A 21,647-nucleotide genomic window follows, 5' to 3' on the forward strand; every position below is an offset into this window, starting at 1 on the left:
CGCGCCTTTAATCTGACAGGAAATTTCTTCTTCCCTTTCATATGCAGCACTTTCTTGTGGCATGCAGTTACCCACCAGGATTGCTCCCTTCCATTTCTTTCAGCATTTCCCTTTTTTGCTGCAGGAAGGCCTGTCCCCAGTGATCAAAGGCATCCAACTGCAACTGCAAGAGCAGAATGAGGAAATAGGATGCTCTGTAAGGGATCAGAAAACCTGCTTGCAAGGTCTCTGCCATTAAGCATGTCTTGGAGCGAGACCGAAGGAAATGCACATCTACGTTCACTACCTCGGTTTCCCCTGTTGTTTGTGTGGGGAAATTCCTCTGGGGAATTGACTTGACCTCTGTATGCTGAATGTCCTTTCCATGTTGGTTCTGTCATTACAGCTGGAGCAACTGGTTCAGCGAGACATGCGAGCGAGAGAAGCAAATACCAGAGCTTGCTTCCTTACAGACCGGGCACCCAGGGGGTGTCTCGGTCCCTTGGCTGAGTCAGCGGCATTTCCCTGTCAAAAAGGGAAAACGTTTTTCGTGTAAAAAGTGGCAGAGCCTAGTGGCCCCCTGAGAAGGCTCAGCGGGGCTTGTTGTTGCAGATAACGTCTTCACAGGAGAGTTTGGGACAGCCAGAGGATGCTCTGAGAGCTATATCAGCAGCAGGCAAAGATGAAAGAAAACTGACAGGATAGAAAACCTAGCTGTGGCTGGGGGCTGATGGGTTATGCATCTGGGTAAGCCAAAAGCAGCCCAGAGAGAGGGAGATCTGCCAGGTTACAGCGAGCTGCTTGAATTTATGGGGCTAAAGTGAGCATCGAAGGCCCCAAGCCCGCAAGGGGGAGCCTGGCTGAAGTCATCAGCTACGCTGTTGGTGAGATCAGCTCCTGACTGGAGCAGATACACCACCGATAAAGTGCACTTGGGATTCAAGTGTTGAGAGAGGCACTTGAGGAGGTGAACAGATTCACCTGTTCTTGCTCTAGCCCTGACTTGCTGAGTTATCTCTAGTGGATTGAAGGGGTGTAGTTGGAAAGCACAAGTACTGGAAAAAAAAAAAAAGTATGGTTTAAGAGCCTGGTTCGGCTCTGAAGAACAGCAGGAGGAAGAAGGAGAGAAATCCTATTGCTCAGGCATTTTTCACGGGCAGCCAAGCGTGCTCCGAGCAGGAAGCAGCGACATGAAGCGAGGAATCCCGGAGCGAATCGGGGAGCCCGAATGCACCGAATCCCCAAGCCCGGCTGACGAACACGTCCCTGCATTGCGGTGACGACCAAGTGTGACTTAGTGAAGCGTTTGCTGGGGCTGTGTAGTGGGGCAGGAGCTCAGAGACGCAGCGTTGTGCAGCTTCTCCCCCCAGCGCAGCGCGGGGAGGAGGCAGTCCCGCCACGGGGTGCCCCGGTGCTGCACGCACATGCTCTCGGCTCTGCAGCTGGCCCGGGTTTGGCAGCTGGTGAGCTCAAACAGGCGCTTTTTGGCCCAGGCTCGAGAATCCCGTGTTGCCAGCGATTCTGCTTTGGCTGCAGCTGCCTCGGGTTCCCTAGGAAACTTCAGCGCTGGCTCAAATCCGGGCTGCGAAGCGGCAGGAGGAGGCAGCCTCGTGTCCCTGCCTCCGGCCTGGCTGCTCGTCCTTTTCTGCTCGGCACGGCCCCAGTGCTGGGATGAAAAGGGAACTGCAGCCCGGGAGGAGGATGGAGATGCAGAGTCACGTGCATATTTCCCAAGGGTGGTCCTGTGGCTTCGTCTGTGTTAACGAATGCAAGAGGAGCGGGGCCGCCGGCATGGTTTTGGGCTGTGCCAGCTAGCACCGCCACCACACCCAGGCACGGCTGGGGGACGGCGTGGGCTGGGGACTGTTCCCAACACAGCCGTCGTGTCACCGAGCATTTAACCCTGTGGCTGAGAGCTGTGCCCTGCTCCTCGCTCTCATTGCCAGGAGCGAAACAGCCCTGTCCTGCAAGCCCAGATCCCTCCAAAGGCAGGCTTTTGAAGTGCAGTCCCCTGCAGCAGCTGCTGGAGACAGTTGGAGCCTGTGTTTACCCGCTAATCCTTCTCCCATTTTCACTTTTCCTCTCTGCAGAGGGAAAATGCCACACAACAGGTTGTAGGTGAGTGGGGAGGGCGTGAGCGTGCGCCAGGCTGAAACTGGGAAAGGCTCTGTCTGCTGGGCAGGGCTGAACGCGCAGCCCTGACTCACTGTCCCGAGCCCCGTGCTACGGGTTGCTGGCTGCATTCGGCCTGGATTTTGGGGTGGGAGAGGTGCTGTGAGACAATGCTGCCCGAGTGCATGAGGTGACGGGGCTGTGGGGGCCAGCTCCTGAATGTGGGGGCTCACAGACACGTTGAATTTCCCCTCTGTGTCTCCTGCCTTGGGAAAGCACAAATTAGGGGCCCTTTGTTGTATCCAGGGGGCAAAGCTGTTCTACAAGGGCTTCCCCATGCCCAGACTCCTCTGTCAGTTGACACAGCTCAAAGCAGCACAGCTTAACAAGCGGGCTTTGGGGCTTCTTAGCTCTGGTGAGGCTCACCTAGCTGCTCCTGCAGCCAGATGTTTGCTGGTGGCCGGAGCAAGCACTAGGCAACTCTTCATCTCACCCTGAGCTGGCTCCCCGGGGAGCTGTGCCTCCGTCAGAGCCGTTCGGGAAAGATTCACACCCCTTTCCTGATGAAACCGAGTGAGTAATAGAGATGCTCCTCGGGGATGGTGTTGTAAGCAGTGCTACGTGCGTGTTCAGGACCAAGGAGCAGGTCTCCACTAGCTTCTCCCTGCCGGTGTGCGGCAGACATCGATGCATGTCCCATCTTGACAGAAGAGATAAGCTATCTGCCTGCTGATGGGAACTTTGCAGCCACTGTTCCTTGCATTGTTCTCATCAGATCTCCTGGTTTGGCAAGCCTTTTCGTTGCACGCCGAACAACGGCGACGTGTTTGGGTCTCCTCTGCCTGGGATGTGATAAGATTTGTCTGGCGTGAGTCGTGTGCGAGGCATTTAGCTGGTAATTCTCTTTTCCCCCTCTCGGGAGCAAGTGTTCTCAGTCCAGGAATCAGGCTGCGATTACGGCAGCGCCTGCTTCGCGGCGGGGGAGCTCTGGAGGGGAGCAGCATGACGAAACCTGGAGAAGTAACAGCAGCAGAGAGAGGCACAAGCTGGAGGGAGGGAAAAAAGTGCTAAAGAGGGCAAACGCCATGGCACGACCACTGAGAATAAACAAAATAAACACCCGCTGTGGTCAAGTGAGGGCTTATGTGCTACTGAGTGGCTTTGTGGCTGCGTGGGATGGGTCACGGGAGCAAGGAGAAGGCACAGCATCCCAAACGGGGCCGGCCAGCCAGCAGCATGTTCTCAAGCGCACGGGGTGTCCTTCAGTGCTCGGTATGGCCCTGGAAAGGCAGGCGGGGTGTCCCAGCTGCGCTCAGCTGCTGCTGCACCCATCCCCATGAGAAATACCGAGCTGAAACCTCTCCCGACAGTGCTGTGACCCCGCAGGCTCGGCTGCGGGCTCTGAGAGCTCTTTCCTGCTGGTGGAAGCTCCAAGCAAGGCTGTTGGTGGAGTTCTTCACCAGGGAGCAGGGAAAAAGTGATTTTTTCTAACCACGGGGTTGTTCGCTGGAGCTTCTGTGGTGGCTGCAGGTCAGGTTCAGCTCTTTTCCCTACAGCTTGCTCTGGAGGTCCTTCAGTTCGTGTATTCCTGGTGCCTTCGCTCCAAAATGGAGGAGGACAGGAGCACAGAGGGTCAGCTGGGTGAGCCTGTTTTTTTCTTAGGTCTCCTTTAGATGCCTGCAGTTCCCGCTTTAGAAGCCCATTTCCTGCACTGAGTCACTCATTTTGGGATTTTGCTTCCCTTTTTTTAGCAGCTTTTCTTTTCCATTTCCATCTGGTTTGGTTTTTACTGCTTCATTTTGCAGGGCCATCAAAGGGAATGTGTTCAAGCTAATTTCAGAGCAGCGGCAGCAGATCATTTGGACTTGACAGCCCCTTCCTCTGCAGACCTCAGCCACAGCCTTGGATCCAAAGCCCCTTCAGACCCTCTCAGAGCTGGGGGGGGGTTAAGGTGGCTTGCTGCTTGCTGGCAGGCACGAGGGGTATGAGAGTTTAGTGATGTGAGCATGGGAGAACAGACTTTTTTTTTTTCTCTCCTTCATTCCAGCCCATGAGCTGTTAATTCTTGTGGCTTTTCCAAACTTGCTATTTCTCCCTTAGCATTTTTTTTCTCTCTCTCTCTCTCGCTTTATTTTTTTTCCAGTGGATGAGCCACCCTTGGCATCGCTCCTCGTGCGTGTGACTCAGATGGATTCTGCTTGTCTGAAGGATTCCTGCAAATCCTCAGAGTTGTCCAACCCGCCTCGGCGCAGCGCTGGAGCCCGTGAGAAATGCGCTCGGGGCGAGCTGTGCAGCACCAGCAGCCTTGTTCTCCCCGTACGGGGTGGACCGCTGGCCACAGGGACCCGGTGGCCGCTCTCACTGCACCCGCCTGCTGTGGTGTGGGGCTGGATCCCGGGGTGGCTGCTCAGAGCTCGACCGAGGGAGGTCCCCACGGACGTTTTGTGTATGGCGCAACCCTGCATTTCTCTTCTGCTTATTCGAGTTCCAGCCAACTGGCCTCACGCTGGCTCTGTTGTGGGAAATGGTCCCCTTGAAGGCAGGGGACTTGGGCTTGGGGCATCTTGGAAGTCCCCTGGCTTCCATTGTTGGAAGACGACGTTCATTTTGAATGCCGCTGGTTTTCGGGTTTAATTGGACCCACCCAAGGGCTAATTTCTTTTTTTCTGAGGCACTCAGTACCTCGGTAACTCCTACAGACAGTAGATGGCATGGTGAGAGAGCAGCATCTCTGATACCTGAGCTGCATTAGCCAGGAGAGCCCAGCTTCCTTTAGCTTCTAGGATAGGTTTGCAAAGCTGTTTATTTTATTTTATTTTTTAAAACTTGTTTGCCCGTGCCTCAGTTTCCCTGTGAGGGGACTGCCATCTTCCTTTCTCAAAGGTGAGAGAAAGCTGTTGGAGATCTTAATCTTTTGTTGTAAGATGCGCATGGAGCAGAAGACCTCACGAAGCTGATCCATTGTGGAAGATACTTTTCCAGTTTAGCTAATAATATCTCACCCAGCAAGTGTGGGTAAAGTGGGGAGATCCCAAAAGTGTGAGAGATGGGGAAGGCACGAGCCTTCTAGGCATCTTCTCCTTTGCCAGCAGGGAAGCTTTCAACACAAATGCACTTTTATCTCCAGGCATGTTTTTCAAAGCCACAACCAGCATTCCTGGCATGCCCCATGAGGGAAAGAATTAGAGAAATGAAGGCTGGAAATGGAACTGGGTGGCATGTAATGAGTCCTCTGAACTCGTTTCCCCATGCTCTGCCAGTTTTACCCCTTGTGCAAGCTGAGGACCCATAGGACATGACCCGTCTGTCTGCTTGGGTCAATGAAATGGCCCTGGTGCCTTACGAGCCAGCTTCCATGCATACGAATCCCTTTCCTCCTCTTCCCTGGCACAACTCAGACCACACAAAAACGTTGCCAGAGAAAAACTGGGGTGATGCTGGTGGCGAGCCTACCAGATGCTGGTGGCTTCTTATCACCTGCCCCCAAGGTTCAGAGAGCGGATGCTTCTTCCGTGCTGCCCAGAAGGGCTCGGGATGGTGCACATTCAAGGAGCTGGGGCGTGAAGGGTGGCAGGGAGGGGATTACACCTTTGTCTGCCAGTCTGTTGTTCCTTCCCATTGTAGTGAATCTGAATGTGGAGAATTCAATGCTCCTAGAGGAGCCATCCTGCTCTGGTTGACCTTTTAGACATCAGGTTAGGGCTCATAGGCACTGGTTTCGTAGTGCTCATCATTGCCTTGGCTTCTCCTGCATCTCCTGGACAATCCTCTCTTGTACACACCCTCCAGATCCGCAGACCTGCTTATCCAGTCTTCTGCTTACCTCAGCGCTCGGCTGAGCTAAGTACTTTTTGTTCTCTCCGTCCTCCTCCGTTAGGAAGCTGGCGGGCTGTCAGAGCTTAGGGATAGGCTGGGTGAAGGTTGTGGCATTATCTGATGGAAGATAATCAAACCAACACCCCTCTACTGAAGGGGAAACCGGCGTTGCCAAGCCTATCTGGGAATTTTTGAGACTGGGCATCACCACGGGGAGGTGATGCACAGCCTCTTTTCGGTGCTGTCCTGCAACTGGTGGGGATTGCATGAGGGTCTGGGTGGATGGGCAGGACCTGTTTTTTTTACCATTTGTTTTCGGAAAAGCTGCATTCATCGGGGCCTCTGAGAATCCAGGGCTCAGCTTCTTGAAATTCACAGTCCTCTAAGTCAGGGGGCATGCCCCCTTTGTAAAAGGGGGAAACTGAGGCAGGAGCGGGCCTCAATCAGGGCTGCAGGGAGGAACTGTTACTGGGGCCTGGATGAGGTCGGAGAACATGGTTTAAATCAGGTCACCGCTTGATATTTATTGTGTAGGGTTTTTCTTTTTTTCCTTACTCTCTCCCTGAAATCCTTCCCCAGAGGCTATTCAAGGAAATAAATAGCCAGTGGAAAGGGACAATAGCTCGCTGTGGAGTACAAATTATACGAAGCAGTAGGAAATAATAGCAGAGTGAGCAGCTGCTGCTCCGAGAAGGAATGTGTGCTCTCTCCAGCTCCTCTTTGCCTTGAACGGGTGCCGATGCCTGGTCTGCAGCGCAGACTCCCTGGTGCCTCGGGTGCGCAGTGGGATGGAAACCTTTTACGCCCCAGCCTCTTCATCCAGTGCTGACTTTGTGGTGTCTAATTAGCACCAAGCTGCAACTGCAGTGCTAATGGGATCTCTCGCCTCTGCTTGTGGAGCTTGGTGTGGTGGAAGGACAGTGGCACGCCTGTCCCCATGCCATCTGGTGTGGACAACCCACACCGCTTTTCTGAGGGACTCTTTTTGGCTTGTATCATCTGCAGGAAGGGAGACGTTGGCTGCTGTCTCCTCCGAGCCCCTCTGCAGAATGCTGTGAGGAGAGAAGATGAGGACTGTTTGCTTGGTGGGAGTGCTGGTGTGGATTTTGGGGTGCCCCCCCCTCCACGAGCGGCCCTGTGGAGCCTCTCATAGCTGGGGCGGTTGTGCCGCCTTAGCTGGCCTATTGGGAAGCCTTGGATTTTCCTCAGGGGTTCAGACCAAGCTGGCTTATCTCTTGCCCGAGTAAGAAAAGAAAATAAATACCGCTGCCGGTGATGCTGCTGCCGGGGATCCTGGCAGCCTGCCAGGAAGGGCAGCTTTCGTTCTGTCTTACGGGGCGGCTGCCATGTGGTAGTGGTTGCGGCTGTAGGTGCTGCGGCCTGGAGCCACCCCGAGGGCCCCGAGCTCCCACAGGTGCTCCTGCTGGCCTGAGACCTCCCCAGGACTAGAGAAAAGACCGGGAAGGACTGTTGACCCCAAAACCTACCTTATGGGACCTCTGAAAATGTAGTTGCTGTGTTTCCCCTGGCTTCATGCTCCCCATCCTGTCTGAAACTCACAGTTTACCACCCTCTTCCTCCCGTCATGAGAGCCCTGCTGCTCCTCTATATGCAGTCCAAAACACTGGCAGCATTTTCCTGGGCAGAGACCCCTCAGAGCTCCATGAGACATAAGGGTCTCCAGCCAGAGGGGAGCTGTTGGGGCCCCCACAGCTGCTCTGCGGAGGACTTGCCCTGCCACCCTGCAGGCTGAAGGCCCAGGAGGTTGTGCCGGTCTCTTCCCCCCTTAAAATATGATTTTTATGACATGGCAGGGCCTCCTCTATCTCCAGCAATGTCAACATGGGGGTCCCATACCAGTAAGGCCAGTTGCCCTCTGGCCAGCATGAGCATGGGGTGGACTCCCAGGCAGATACCCTGTGACTGTCTCTTTGGGGTGAAGGATCCTTGGGTCCCTTGTGCCAGTGACCACCAGCTCCCACAGCCACTATTTATATTTTCCTTGCTGCAGAGATCCTCCACCTCCTTTGCAGATGCCCTACAGCCGGATTTCCTCTCTTTTGGAGATTTACTTTCCCATCACTTCACCATTTCCCCAGCCTTTCTGCTTTGCAGTGCTTTGGGGGAAATATCAACCCGCCTCCTTCCCCCTCCCGTCATCCCAATCGCCACATCCTATTGCACTGGAAGGTTTTGGCCTTTCTGGGGTCCCTGAACTCTCCGACCCTTCCTATGTGGGAAGGACATCCCCCTGTACGAGTTGGGCCATCTGCACAGAGCTGGCTCCTGACCGCGCGGAGGCTCAGCTCCGCAAACGAAGGAAGTCGCCAGTGCTGGCAGGATTGCTGCCTTGTTTCCCACTATTGTTCCCAGTGGCAAATAAAAAAAAGGGGTGAACGCCCCTGCTGAGCATTTGCAGGAAGGGGGGTAACGTTATCTCAATAAAATCACACAGCCCCTCTCTGACCAGCCCGTGCCTCTTTCCTGCCCGTCTCCCTCCTTGTGTATATTCTGACATCCGCGGTACTCGCGGCTCCACACGCAGCTCTCTGTGCAAGTGGCATTCCCCAACCCCCCGGGCATCTGCTGCTGTCCCTCCCAGGCAGCCTCACCCTCTGCCAGGGGCATCGGTGGACGTGATCAGGGCGATGTGAACGTGTGTGTGGGTGCCACATGGCAGCAAACCCACTGCCAACCCCCCGCTGCCTGCAAACCACTATCCATGGCACCTGCTCCTGCCAGCCCACAGCTCAACCCCGTGGAGTTTCACCGACAGCTTCAGTGACCTCATCAGCAAATAAATTCCCAGGGCCTGCTGGGTTTTATGAGCCGCTGCAAATAGGAAATCCCTCCAGGAGAGGAGCGCTTATCAGCATTTATCTCTTCTCACGTCAGGAGCCTTTGGGGAAGGGCAGGAGCTGTCTCCCAGCTGTGCAGCAGTGGGACAAGAGCACTCAGCAGCTCTCTGCAGGGATGGGGCTTGGGAGAGGGACTGCTGCTCTCCTGAGCCTTAGCCTCCTTCTCCTTCTTGCTTTCCCACTGATTTCTGGAGTCTGGGGTTGAATCAAGAGCCACAAGAAGCGAAGGAGATGATTGCTTTTTTTTTTAGCTGAGCTGTTACACAAAGAAAAGAAATGAACATGGGGGTCACACCTCCATGGAGGATGCTTGTCCTCTGTGGTGGCTGGAGTAGCACCACGGAGGGCCGTGTGTGCTGGTGCCTCCACAAGGAACCCACCGAGAAGGCTGGGAGCTGGTGAAGTCGCCCTTAGTCCCCAGTAAAATGCCTGTAAACAGGGAAGCTGTTCCTCTGGATCAAAGTCTCCTGCCTTAGTAGCTGCTGGAGGCGAGAGCTGTTAATGTGTAAGCCACAAGGAAGTGTAGGGTTGTAAGATCCTCTTTTCGAGGCACTTCTCAGCTATACTGCTGGTGGCTCCCTACCTGGTGACTCTGCCCGCCGACGAAGATGTCTGTAAGGGCTGCTGCTCCTGCCCGCTGTCCCCCAGGGTCCCTGCATCATGCTGCTGGGTGGTCAGCAAGGCTGAGCCCAGGCTGGGCAAAGCCACGGCTCGCTCCACCCTCACCATTCCTGTTTCTTGGGCTGTGTGGGTGATGCTGCCCACCAAACACGGGGTTGGACCGCTCTGCTTGAACCCTCTGCTCTCATATCCTGCCTTTCCTTGTGCTGAGGACAAGCCTGTTCTCATCTCTTCTCTCTCTCATGTCTTTCGTCACTTGATGGCTTTGCTCAGCCCTCCCCTCACTGAGAAGCCCGTGCAAGACCTCCAGCACGGAGGGCTTTAGTCCATGAGAGGAACCCCTGCTGAGAGCAGATGTTCTCCTGGCTGGGGCACCTTCTCCAACAGCATGGCTCTCCCCCATGACAGGAAAAATTCGAAATCTTCAACCTGGATATGAAGATTGGGGACACCCTGAAGGTGAAGGGCAAGATCTCTGGCGATGCTGAAGGGTAAGTGCGATGAAACCACTTCGAATCACTACACCTGGAGGTGAGCTGCAGAGGGAGGTGGTTTTCCGTGGTCATCAGGGAGGCCTGCCTGTCAAAAAAAGGTAGGACAGCCTGGTGTAAGGGGACCTGCACCACCACAATTTGGGCTGTCCTGGTTCACAAGCATAACGGGCAGCCAGGAGGTGTTCAGCACCTTCGACGCTGATCGAAGAACCGGGGCCAGAACCACACATTGGATCTCAGCTCTTCCCCGGCCCCGTCCTGCCCGTGTGGCTGACCTCCCTCCTGCTCGCCCACAGCTTCTCCATCAACCTCGGCAGCTCCTCCTCGGACCTGGCGCTTCACTTCAATCCCCGCTTCACCGAGTCGGTCATCGTCTGCAACTCCAAGTGCTGCAAAGCCTGGCAGGCCGAGCACCGCGATCACCACTTCTGTTTCTCCAGGGACTCCAGCGTCAAGGTGAGGGCTCCATGCTGGCGTGGGGTTTTGGGTTGTCTTTGTGGGGGGGAAGCCCCAGGTTAGCAGGTTCTTGTACCCTTTGTGCCTCCCTCTCTCTTCACTACTCCCTCATCCTCATCCTCTGGGTTTTTGGTCCTGGTTGCTATTTCCACTCCTTCAAGTCCTCAGCGCTTCCCCTGGAAACTTTGCATGAGCTCAGGCTTTGTAACTGCTCCCAGCCCTTCATTCCTGCCCAACAGATGAATACACTAGGGCCATATATGCACGTAAAGGGGCTTTCCAAGAAGGATCTTGCTGCTCTCTACCTTATTTCTCTCCCTAATTCCTGCCTATGCAAACACATGTTTTAAGCCAAACCAGGTTTGGGAGCAATGTGGCACAAACTGCCCTTTCCTCTCCAGTTCCCAAATCTCTCCCTCAGCTCTTCTGTCCTCACCACTCCTAGATCCATGCTGACACTCCGTCCTCCCTCTCCTCCTGCTGGGGATGCTGTCCCCGCTGCTGTCTCACCGTCTGATGTCCCAAGATGTGGCCAGAGCTGCGTTTAGGAGCAGTCCCCTTCCTGCTGCCATGGAGAGGAGCCTTATTTCCTCATCCATGGCTAGATGTTGGGGAGGGGGTGGAGAGGTGACAGCTCTGAGGAACAATCCCTTTAATTTGCAAAGGTCAGTGGTAAGTTCTTGCTCTGTCCCTTTGTTCATGTTTATGGTTGACACTCCTTTTTCCGGGTCCCTATGAGGGCAATGAGGCAGCAGGTTTGTTCTGCCATGTTCAGAGGAGATCTGAGCCACGTGGCATATAAGGACTCAGTGGAGGCAGCACTTAAGTTTAACTGCTCTGAGTTAACAACCTGAGTAGCTGAAACAGCACCAGGAGAGATCCTGTCCCCAGATCATAGAATGGGTACCAGCTTGCACCTTCAATGTCAACTGCTCATTTCCTGCAGCACCCCCAGCTCAGCCCCCAGGCTAGGTCCGACTGTCACACATAGCCCCTGGAGTGGTTGGTCACCTCCTATTCTCCTCCTCGTCCCCAGCTGCTGACCTTTCTGCCCTCTCTTCCCCCAGCTCATCGTTGAATTCCTGGAAGACAAATTCAAGGTGAAACTACCGGATGATCACCACGTGGAGTTCCCCAATCGGCATGGCTTTGACAAGCTCAAGTACATGAGCGTCAAGGGAGGATTCAGGGTCACCTCCTTCAAGCTGGATTGATGGGTGCCACTTCCTACATCCAATAAAATCCCAGCTGGAACTTCTTGCTCCAGCTGCTCTGGCTTCTGTGAGGTCTCTGGCTGTGTGGATGTGTGTGAGATGCTAACAAAACACATTTTTTCCACCCACAGGAAAGGAAATAGCTCCCAGATAAGGCCAGGTACTTTTCTAGGTCAGACGAGGATGTGGGGTTGAGCAGATAGCGCACAGGGCAAAGTAGGCTGTAGGTGGGGTACAGGAGGAGGAGGAAGATAGGAGGTGATTGCTTAGGAGATACTTGTGTAATCTCTTCACAATGCACCATTTCTTCCTGCACCCGCATTTTTGGGAGGGGGGAGGGGAACAAAAGCACTGACGTGAGCAATATGGCACTCAGTGCCACAAGAGCGCATAATTAAATGTTAGGTTTGGGAACCTCAGGGCATGGGTTCGCTGCTTCCTTTTGGCTTGCTTGCACTGGCAGGCAGGAGGAAGGGCTGCCATGCCTTCCTGCTGGCACGGTACCAGGCGAAGCGGGGATGGGAGCACAGGTGTGCCCCCGTGCTGGCATTCCTGGTGGCGATAAGGAGTTGTCTCCTCCGGCTTTCCCCTTTATCTCACCTCACTTATCTGCCCGTGCATTCCAGCCAGGTTAGCCATTACTCCGACACTGCCACACCAAATCCTGTTCGGAGGGAAAGTGAGGCAGGGGAGGGCGGAGGAGAGGGTTTGGGCTGGGTTAGGTGGCTCGTCACCTCCCGCCAGGGTCCCTCGCACGGGACTGCAGGCAATTACTGCTGATTGTCTGATGCTGCTGCTCTAATTAAGAAGGGTTTTGCCAGTTGCAGGAAGGGAAGGCGGGCCTGAAGCGTGCTGGGTCAATCCTGTTCTCAAAGTCCCTGGGGAAGGAGAGTGAAATATGCAGAAAATGAGGAAACAGAGAGATCGCCGCCTCCAACAGCGCTGGGAGGGAGGACCCGGGAGGGCTGCATGCAAGAAAAAGTCAATGTCACCTCCTTGCCCTCACAGGCAAAGCCCTAAGTGATGCCGGTGTGCAACAGCAAACTAGACTGGGTGGGATGAGAGCAGAATAGAAGAGCATCTTATTGTGCCCTCTCCACTTCCCTGCTGCCCTCGCCAGCTTTGGGAAGGGCACCCTGGTCTGCTTTGGGGTGCCAGCGGGTTGGTGCTGGGCTGGGGAGGAAGCTTTGCTCCTCCCCGGGAGCCATTCGTGCCACGTAGTGCCAGGTGAATAGGGGCTGGCTTCATGTGTTAGTCACAGTGCTGGGCTGGTGGATCCAGGAATCCCAGAGGTGCTGCGAAATCCTGCAAGGAGCAGAGGCAGCGTGTTTTGTGGCTGGGACCAGAGCAGCAGACGCGGTGAGGGAGGACGATAAGGTCGCTGCAGCAGAGGGAGGGAGGGAGGCACCAGAGAAGTTAGTATCAAAACTGCTTTAATAAGGACAATAATAAGTGCACAGGGTACAGAGTGGAGGCAGAAAGGCTATTCCACGGACGTGGGTCTTCGGGTTGGAGCTCGTGTTATGGTTCGGGAAGCAGAGAGCAGGGGGAGCTCATCCTGAGAGCCAGCCCCCGGCACAGTGGTGGTGCAGGCTGATCCTGCGTGGCCCTGCCGGGTGCTGGTGGCCAGAGCTGGGGATGTGTTGGCACCGCCTGGGGGGGCCGAGGGAGGTGGGCTTGCCCTTAACCTGCCCGCAATGCCCGCCTGGCTCCCACGTACAGCACGCGCGTGCCGGAGCCTCTTTATTCTGCAGAAGGACCGGGCGGCCGGCGAGCTGCGTGGGAGCGTGACTTGCCGTCATCTCCCCCCGCCCCACACCCCCGTCCGTCCCGGAGAACAAGGAGGGTGCTGTGAGGGTCCCTCCGGTGACCTCAGCCCCCGAGCATCTCGGCTCCACGCCGCGGCACAAAGGCGCTTCTGTGAGTGCCAGTTTGCACGTGGGGCAGCGTGGGGGCCGCTTGTCCCAGGGTGGCCATGTCACCTCGGCGAGGGGCATCGAGCATCCTCCATGCGTGCCCCTGGGACCAGGCGCTCTGGGAAGAGGGGTGAGCACGCTGGGGACAGGGAGAGGGGGCGAGGATGGGGAAGAATGGCTGCAGAGAGGGAGTCTCCTTGTTCCGGGTCTCCTTGTTCCTGAGCACATCGTTTGCTTGCTGGGGGGGATGCGGGATGGGGTGGAAAGGGGCTCGGGGGGTTCTTTGGCACATGGGAATGTCCCTTTGGCACCTAATGAGGACGGGGAAGGGCTGCAACACGGGGCACTGTGATGCACAGCCCTCACCTGTCCCTGCAGCACCCTGCCAACCCTGGGGGGCCCGGCAGCAGATGGGGTCTCCTCCTGCCCCCCCTGCACCCCACTGCCCTCAGCCAGAGGCGAGGAGGTCTCCTGCCAGGTCTCCTGCCAGGTCTGACCTCCACCCGGCGGTGGGGCACGGGGAGGAGGGCGAAGACCACGGCATTAGTGTCCTTGGGGGGAGGAGCCGTGATGGGAGGGATGGCCCTTCACACCTTGACTTCATCGTCCTCCTCCTCCTCGTCGGCATACTCGAAGGAATTGCTGCGGCCCCCCCGGGTGCCACTGTACCCCTCCTGCAGGCTGGGGAGCTCGGCCTCCTCCTCCTCTTCTTCCTTGTCTCCTTGGTTCCAGGTGGTCTCTGGGGACCGTCTTGCTGCTGTCACTTGCGACCGCCACAAGCTGCTGCTGGGGCTCTCCCACGCGGCCTGTGTCCGGGCTTGCCGGGCACCCTCGCCCTTCTCCGAGCTGCGTGGGGTGCTTGTCCCCCCGTAATGGCGAGCCAGGACCTGGGCTGCCCGCTCAAACTCTCCCGCCTCAATGGAGCAGTCGTTCCAGTGCCCCTGCCACAGCGTCCCTCCGGGTGCTGCCCCCGGCCCTGAAGCCCAGCCCGGGTCCTCTCTGGCACACTCGATGGCGTGTGCCTCCCCGTTGGCATGGACAGACAGTCCCAGCAGCGAGCTGGCCTGCCCGGAGCGGTCCCAGAAGCTGGACGTTGCCTTCACCTCTCCATGGGATGCATCCGGTCCTGGAGGGACCCCATCCTCGGTCCCCTCGCCCTGCGGGACTGTGCGGCTGCCGGGCAGGTCTCGGTCATTCTCCACTGCCTCGTTCCCGTTGGTTTCGGAGAAGCTCATCACCTGGAGGAGCTCGCTCATGAGGGAGGGCCCCAGGTCCAGGCGGAAGGACAGCAGGGAGTCCGAGCGTGCGAGCTCTGCTTCCCCGGGGAAGGTATTCTCCTGGGCCTTTTCCAGGCGAGGGACGCGAGGGATGGTGCAAAATCCAGACTCCAGCCCTGCAAGGCAAAAACGATGGCTGGTGAGCACAGCTAGGGTGCAACGGTCTTACATGTCCATGGGACAAGGGACGCTGCCACTGAATTGGTGCAGGCCGGTGGCACTGGTCCCTAAAGGCCAGGCCAGGTTTCATCCCCTTACTGGGTCCACTGGTCCTGGGCTTGTGAGGCCCAGCGAGCAGTGGCATCCCACCGCTGCAGCTCGGGGATGGACATCTCCAACCCAGAGCTGAGCAGAAGCCTCCAGATGGGCACCAAGCTTGGTAAGACGCCAGCAAGGACGGAGCCAGGCAGGCGGGACCAGGAGATGGCAGCATTGTCTCGGCTTGCCTTTCCCTCTGAGCCCAGCCACGTCCCCTCTGGCCGCTGTGGGCTCCCCCAGACCCTCCTGAGACCTTCTGCCACAGCCTCTGGTGAAGAGCAGAGTGACAGCCTCATGCTGAGACTAAAGAGCCACCCAGCTGTCCTGTCCCACCCATCCCACCCTCCTGTCCCAGGGGGGCTGCTCACGGGGGAGCCATGGGGCTGAGGGGACACGGGGGTGCCTGGGCACCACCCCCCGCCCCGTGCTCCACTCACCGTAGGCCTGGTGCGTTTTGGAGAAGCTGTTGGAGGCACTTTTGAAGGAGAACTTGCTGGTCAAACCTCCACCGCCGCCGTCATACGTCCCCTCGTTGAGCTGCGGCAGCGACACGGCGTTCTTGATGATGGGCGAGATGGCGGGCGGTTCGGGCGATGCCACCACCTGGCTCCCGCTGCCCCGGCTCCTCAGCGGTGTCCGTCGGACGTGCCGCAGCGTCCGGGTGAAGAAGTTGTTGGCTTTGGTTGTCTCGGTCCCGCCGTGGTTGCTGAGGAAGGAGGTGTCCCCGAACACGTCCCCGCCGCGCCCCACGTGCATGGTGTGCCGAAAGTCCCCGAGCGGCGGGCTGATCATGTCCGGCGTCAGCTCCGACTTCAGCCGCCGCTTGCCGTGGGAGCCCGACACCCAGCTGAGCACCGGCAGCTTCCCCAGGCTCATCTTGAACCTCCTCGTCCCCTCGCCTGCTGAAACCCAAAAAAAACTAGCCTCTGGTGCCGGAGTGGCCTGTCACATCCCTGGCATCCCCATCACCGGGGGAAACAGCTCGCTTCGCCTTGGCTTTGATCTGGTGGCAGTGGTGGGCCTACGTAACGCTCATGGGGTCACCCAGAGTGGGGATGTCGCAGCAGTTGGTGGCCTTGGTGGGGACGGGTCCTCCCGAGGAGCGGTGGGTGCTGCTCCCTCACCCAGGGAGGGACGGTGGTGGCACAGATGTGTCCACAGGGGTCTGTGGTCACCCTGGGTGCTGCTGGAAGCTGCCTCTGGGGCTGATCCGATGTCTTCTGCTGCAGGAGCTGGTTCACAGATGGGTGGCAGGTTAAGTGTCTCAGTCCCCTAAAGAAAACAAGCGGGAAGGTGAAGCCCTCAAAGAGGATTTTCCCAATCTCGCCAGCTGTAATCCCAGGAATGGCGGAGCTGGGTGGTCCTGGGGGCGGTGAGGTTAAAATGGGAGCACGAGCAGTGCTGGGGGGACTGTCCCCAGCTGTGTCCCTTTCCCGGTGCTCCTTTTGGGGTGGAAGGAAAAGCGTCCCCAAGCACGTGCCCTTCCCTCCGCCCGCTGCAATCCCGTGCCCTGCCCCACGCCGCCCTCCTGGGGTGAGGAACCTCTCCCTGCTCCTCGTTATTCAGACGAACCCTTCAGGAGAGGGTGAGGCCCGGGACGGTGTGGTTCTCAGGGAGGAGGGGAAGGGAAAAATGCAATATTCGTGTATTGGGTTGTTTGTCCTCCCCTGCCTGGATCCCCAGGTGCTTTGCCAGGGCGTGAATGCAGCGTGGAGCACCCGGGCATGGCGGGGGGAGGCAGGCGGGTGCTGGGGGATAGGCGGGGAGGCGGTGGCAGGGCGATGACCGCGGGGCCATGTGGCCTCTCTGTGGGAACGGGACAGCGGGGAGGGATCTGCACGTCCCCGGCGGCGTGTGTTGCAAGAGTGGGTTGGGGAAGGGAGAAGGTTGGGGGCACCGCAGAGCATCAGCGGTGTGGGTGCCCTCCCGCGGCACTGCTGGGTCCGTGAAGGCTGTGGGGACATGTCCCTCCCCGGGCTCAAGGGCTGGGGGTTGAGAATAGAGCTGGGTCCTGTCATCAGGAGGGGACAGGAGGCCGAAAGGATGCACAAGCCCCCCTGTCCCTCAGTCCTTGTGTGTCTGGACCCCCATTGCTGCGTGTCTCCACCAGTCTCCCCCCGCCACGCTGCCTGCCTCCCCTCAGTGTCCCTGGGTCACCTTGGAGCAAGTGCCCGGGAGGCAAAGGCTCTGCCAAGGGGGAGGCCTGGGCATCGGGCTGCTCTCCTGGCAGAACGCACACGTTTTTTTGCCTTGCCCTGGCCTTGTTTGCTCACCCAGGGCCCCTCTTATCTGCCGGGGGTTAATGCCTGGGAAGGGAAAACAAACCTCCCCCCGCGGAGGCCGCCACCATTGGCTGCCTCCCCTGGTGGCGGTGGCAGGGCCGCAGGACGGTGGCAGGGCCACAGGATGGTGGCAGCCTCGCTTCCTGCCGGCCCCCCAGCCCCATGGCTCTCTCTGCCTGCGTCTGTGCAAAGCCTCGAGGCTGGGACACGCCGGGCACGTGGCAGATTTGGGGTGGGAGGACGGCGTGGGGGCAGGATCCCCCCCTGGCACAAGCCATAGGGCTGGGAGGGGAGGAATCCCCCTGCCCCGTAGGCCCGGGCTGCCCTGTGGACCCCCATGGGGACCCTCAGCTCTTCCCTGCTGCTCCTGGGGAAGGGGGTGGATGGTGCCAGCCCTTTTTCCTCCTCCCCTCTGCCCCCGCTGTGTCTCTGCCCTCCCTCTGCCCAAGCGTGCTGCTCCGAGCTCGTGATTCTCGGGGCAAAGGCTGACCCGCGCTCTCCTTTCCTCCACTAGGCGAGGGGACCCCTGTCTGGCCGGCCGGCCGTCTGTCCGCCTGCCCACCTTCCCTTCCCCGTCACCCTCTCCCCTCCTGCAGGAAGCCCCCTTGCCTCGAGGGCTGGGAGCCTCCTCCTCCCTCCCCGGCCTCCCCCGTGTCCCCCCCGAAGCCGAGCTGGTTTCCACTGGTTTTCCACTCGCCAGGAATGGCCGGGGCTGCTCTGCTCGCTGGGAAGAACGGAAACCAGCAAGGGAGGGAGGATGGGGGGGAAATAATCCAGATGTCTCGTTGGCTGGAGCTGCTGAAAGCAGCCTCTTCTCCCCCCCCCCCCCCCAGCCCCCCCCAACCCCTCCTTCTTGCACACACCCCACGGGGACACTCTCCGAAGAGGGAGAGGAGATGTTTGGGGTGGTCTCGACAAGGGTTGGAAATAGCTGTGGGCGGCCGGGAAGCCTTTCCAAGCCTTCCGAAAATCTCCGAGTGCCCCAAATCTCCCTCTCCCCGCAGGAGGAGGAGGAGAGGCAGAGGCTCCGCCGGCTTCTCACTTTGTTCTGGGACGGGGGAAGCCGTCAGGAGCGGGGTTTTGGGTGGGAAGGGGGCGATGGGCCGGGCTGGGGCTCCCTCAGCAGTCCTGGAGCGGTGCCGGGCAGTGGGTGGACAAGCCCGAGTCCAGCTCCCGAGCTGCCTGCTGCTATATATATATATTTATATCTCTGCCTGTAATGAGGGTATTTTTCCAAGCAGGCACCCTGGGATGTGGAAGGAGGCTGGCGCTCCATGCAGTTTAAAGCCATCCCCTCCCTGCTCCCTCTCATGCTCCGACACCCCAAAATTGTGGCTCCCTGGGGTGTTCAGAGCTGGGTGAGGGCGGTAGCAGCGGGAGGGCACCCTGCTCCTTTCCCCCATCCTCGGGGCCCTCTCCTTGTCCCGTTCCTCTCCTCACTCCCCTTTCCTCGCTCCCGCTTTCCCTTATTTCCTCCCTGTTTCTCGTCGCATTCCTGCCTTCTTCTGCCTTTCTTCTTCCACATCCTCCCCGTCTCCCTCGCCTTGCCACCCCTCCCGCTTCTCCCACCTCCTTGTTCCCCCTCTTACCGCCCTCTCCCCCCTCCCTTCCCTTCCCCTCCGAAACACCCTCCAGCTCTCCGCACGTCGAAATCAAAACTTTCAGGCTTTACCTCTTACGAACCGGGGCGACTTTTTTGTGTTTTTTTTTGTCCCGTCCTCTGGCCGAAAAGTTGGGAGACGCTCCCTGCGCGCCCCTCCAGCCGGCTGGGAGGGCAAGCGGCGGTGCGTCCCAGCGGGGAAAGGGAAGGGGATGCGTGCCCCCCCTTTTCCCACGCCTGTCCCCCCCAAGGCTGGCTCCCCAAGGCTGCTCTTTGGGTGCCTGACGCCCCGGTGCCACGGGAGCGAGGGAGCGAAGCTGGCGGGGAGGGGACGCGGGAAGGAGGGGGCGGGCTGCGGCACCGCCGAGCCAATCCTCGCCCCGGCACGGAGACCGGAGAAAATGAGATTTATTCCAACTATCCAGGACAGAAAACTTCAGGAACTTCTCTGCCTTCCCCCCCCCGGCTCCCCGCCCCACTTCCCCAGTGCCATTTCCCTTCCTCCGGCGCTGGGCTGCCTCCTGCTTGCCCCGCTCTCTTTCTTCAGCGAATTTGGGGGAAGGGGAAAAGCCAGGTCTCTGCTAAGCTTGTTGGGAAAACCGGGCAGAAGGAAAGGACTTTGCGTGATGTGTGTGAAAGCCCTGGTAATAACACGGGGTTGTCCCAGCCTGTGTCGGATGGGAAGCCCCCAGCGCCCACGGTACAGCGCTGCCGACTCGAATGGGGAGAGGGACCCCAAGCCTGGGGGTGCACAGTCACGCCAGGACCCATGGGTGGTGTAGGGTGAGTGTTGGTGGGGTAGAAGCCTCTCTGAAGGCAGTGTGGGTCAGATAGGTACCACAGGCTCAGGACAAGAAATATGAGGTCAGGACAAGCATTACAGGGTCAGGACAAGCATTACGGATTCAAAACAAGCGTTATGGGGTCAGGACAAGCATTACAGGGTCAGGACAAGTGTTATGTCAGAGGCACTGTGGTAGGTTCAAGGAGGTGCTCTGCTCCTTCATGCTATGAGCTTCTGCCCACCCATGGGACACTGCATCCCTCTGGCATCACGCTTTGTTCCTTGACGGTCCCTTATCAGTGCCACCGGGGGGCAACCTGCTGGTGGGCACAGCATTGCCAGTGTCACTGGTGACCCCGTGGCCTGGAGATGAGGCTCGGAGGCTCTGCCGGGGGTGTTCGGCCAGACACAAGCACTGTTCGTGGCCCTGTGGAGGAGAAGGGAGGTGTCTCCGTTGGTGGAGGCGAGATGAGACTTGTTGGGGTTGAGCAGGGCCTGGATGAAGGGATGACAAGATGTCTGCGGAGGAGATGTCAAAATGGAGCCTGGCCTCTTGCTCGGCTCGGGTGGCCCTGCCGAGGTGCCCTGGGCAGGACGGGCACCGTGTCCTTGGTCATCCAGCTCAGCTCAGGTTCTGCTCACTTCTGGAAAGGAGTCGGCCATGGCTTCTCACCGCTGCTGCTCACCCCAGGACCACCACTGCTGGTAGAAGGTCTTATTTTGCTTGAACATCTCCTGGAATGCTTGCTTCTTGAGGATTATCCTTCCCAAGGAGTAACCCCAAGCTGGATTTTGGCGTGTGTGCTACTTGAGAGAAGGAGGGGAAGCTGTTTGCTGGAGGCAGGCTCTGTGCCACTTTCCAGCAGACCAGCTTGGTGCTTTCCTCTTCGCTCGGAGGCTTGCAGTAGGGTTTTGGCACATCGTCAGCCTCTCAGCCCCAGGCTGCTCCCCTGTGAAATGGGGTAGTTGCCTTTTCTGCCTTCCGTGGAAGCCAAATATGATGGTGAAGACAAGCACAAGCCTTGTGCATTTTAGTCCAGACCTACTTCTAGCAGGTCTGCATCTTGGATTGAGATGGGAACTCAGGGCTGAAGTGGACAGAGCTGCGCCACCAGTGGGAAAAGGAGAAACCACGACCTCCATCCTCCCAGCTTGCCAGGGCTATAGGAGGCACCTTTTTCTCATGTGTCCCGCCCAGAGGAAGCCAGCGGGGTGGTGGGAGAGGCTGGGACAGACCCATTCTTCAGCACTTCTCCATCTGCAGCCTGCCGGGGTATCTCTATCCCCATCCCTGTCCCGGTGCCCTGCAGTGGGGGCTGCGGCGGGGAATGAAGGCAGCCGCCTCTGCCGGGGAATGCAGAACAAATCTCTTCCAGATGGGGCAGGGGCCACGATCTGCTGCTCGTTGTGGGTCGCCTGCTCCTCCTCCTCTTTCTCCTCCTTCTCTTTCTCCTCCTCCTTCTCCTCCTCCTCCTTGCCCGTGCTCAGAGCATCTTTGCATACTGGGCCAGGGCTTGCTCCATTTCCAGGAAAGCCTCTGGAAACCCCCCTCTTCTCAACCCTCCCAGAGCCAGGCTGTCAGGTTTTATCCCTTCGGGGATGGCGTTGAGCGGGTTGGAGCCCTCCAGGGTATATATACGCCGGCTCTGGGACTCAGCATCCACCCTGGCCATGGGAGGTGGATCAGCCTCACGGGCTACACCCTCACCTGGGCAGTGTAGTTCCTAGACCCCTGCGTGACACCGAATCCATAAAACCCTACCTCCCGGCCCCTCCTCGTGTTGTCCTTCTGCCTTGGCTGTCCCTGCGAGGGATGCTGTGGGTCTGGATGGTCTTGCAGAGCCACTGCAGCGCCCGTGGGTGCCCTGGGCAATAGCTAATGGCTGGACCCCTCCCAGCCCCAGCGCCCCAGACGCCCAGCTGCCTCATTTACCCTGAGTCACCCCCGCCTTTCATCCGTCTGCAGCCTCACCCCCCCCC

General features: G+C 58.3%; 2 protein-coding genes across 6 annotated transcripts; one reads left to right on the forward strand and one right to left on the reverse strand.

Moving 5' to 3' along the window:
• The first annotated feature begins 2,725 nt into the window (after positions 1-2,725).
• Positions 2,726-11,617, forward strand: LGALS2 (galectin 2). Of its 5 annotated transcripts, none has more exons than XM_080576795.1 (5): positions 2,726-2,986; positions 4,235-4,354; positions 9,795-9,877; positions 10,177-10,336; positions 11,404-11,617. In XM_080576795.1, the coding sequence occupies exons 3-5, from the start codon at positions 9,822-9,824 to the stop codon at positions 11,548-11,550; spliced, it is 363 nt and encodes a 120-aa protein (XP_080432921.1). In that variant the 5' UTR covers positions 2,726-2,986; positions 4,235-4,354; positions 9,795-9,821; the 3' UTR covers positions 11,551-11,617. The 5 variants fall into 5 exon arrangements, with proteins under 5 accessions (XP_080432921.1, XP_080432923.1, XP_080432922.1 ...); XM_080576797.1 differs by having other exon boundaries at positions 2,726-2,959; XM_080576796.1 differs by lacking the exon at positions 2,726-2,986 and adding an exon at positions 3,257-3,621.
• Positions 11,618-12,966: 1,349 nt separating this feature from the next.
• On the reverse strand, positions 12,967-19,219 carry CDC42EP1 (CDC42 effector protein 1). Its single transcript, XM_080576792.1, has 3 exons — positions 18,956-19,219; positions 15,439-16,273; positions 12,967-14,859 (listed from the first exon to the last, which is right to left on the reverse strand). The coding sequence occupies exons 2-3, from the start codon at positions 15,875-15,877 to the stop codon at positions 14,054-14,056; spliced, it is 1,245 nt and encodes a 414-aa protein (XP_080432918.1). The 5' UTR covers positions 15,878-16,273; positions 18,956-19,219; the 3' UTR covers positions 12,967-14,053.
• Positions 19,220-21,647: the final 2,428 nt, after the last annotated feature.

Source organism: Anser brachyrhynchus, assembly GCF_964034855.1.
Source record: "Anser brachyrhynchus genome assembly, chromosome: 1".
NCBI lineage: Eukaryota > Metazoa > Chordata > Aves > Anseriformes > Anatidae > Anser > Anser brachyrhynchus.

Excerpts from the sequence above, each read along its gene's own strand:
- CDC42EP1 (XM_080576792.1), bottom strand. The coding sequence starts at position 15,877 with ATGAGCCTGGGGAAGCTGCCGGTGCTCAGCTGGGTGTCGGGCTCCCAC. Across the intron at positions 14,860-15,438 it reads CAAAACGCACCAGGCCTACG|GGCTGGAGTCTGGATTTTGC; the intron begins GTGAGTGGAGCA and ends TTTGCCTTGCAG.
- LGALS2 (XM_080576794.1), top strand. Across the intron at positions 9,878-10,176 it reads ATCTCTGGCGATGCTGAAGG|CTTCTCCATCAACCTCGGCA; the intron begins GTAAGTGCGATG and ends GCTCGCCCACAG. Across the intron at positions 10,337-11,403 it reads CCAGGGACTCCAGCGTCAAG|CTCATCGTTGAATTCCTGGA; the intron begins GTGAGGGCTCCA and ends CTCTTCCCCCAG.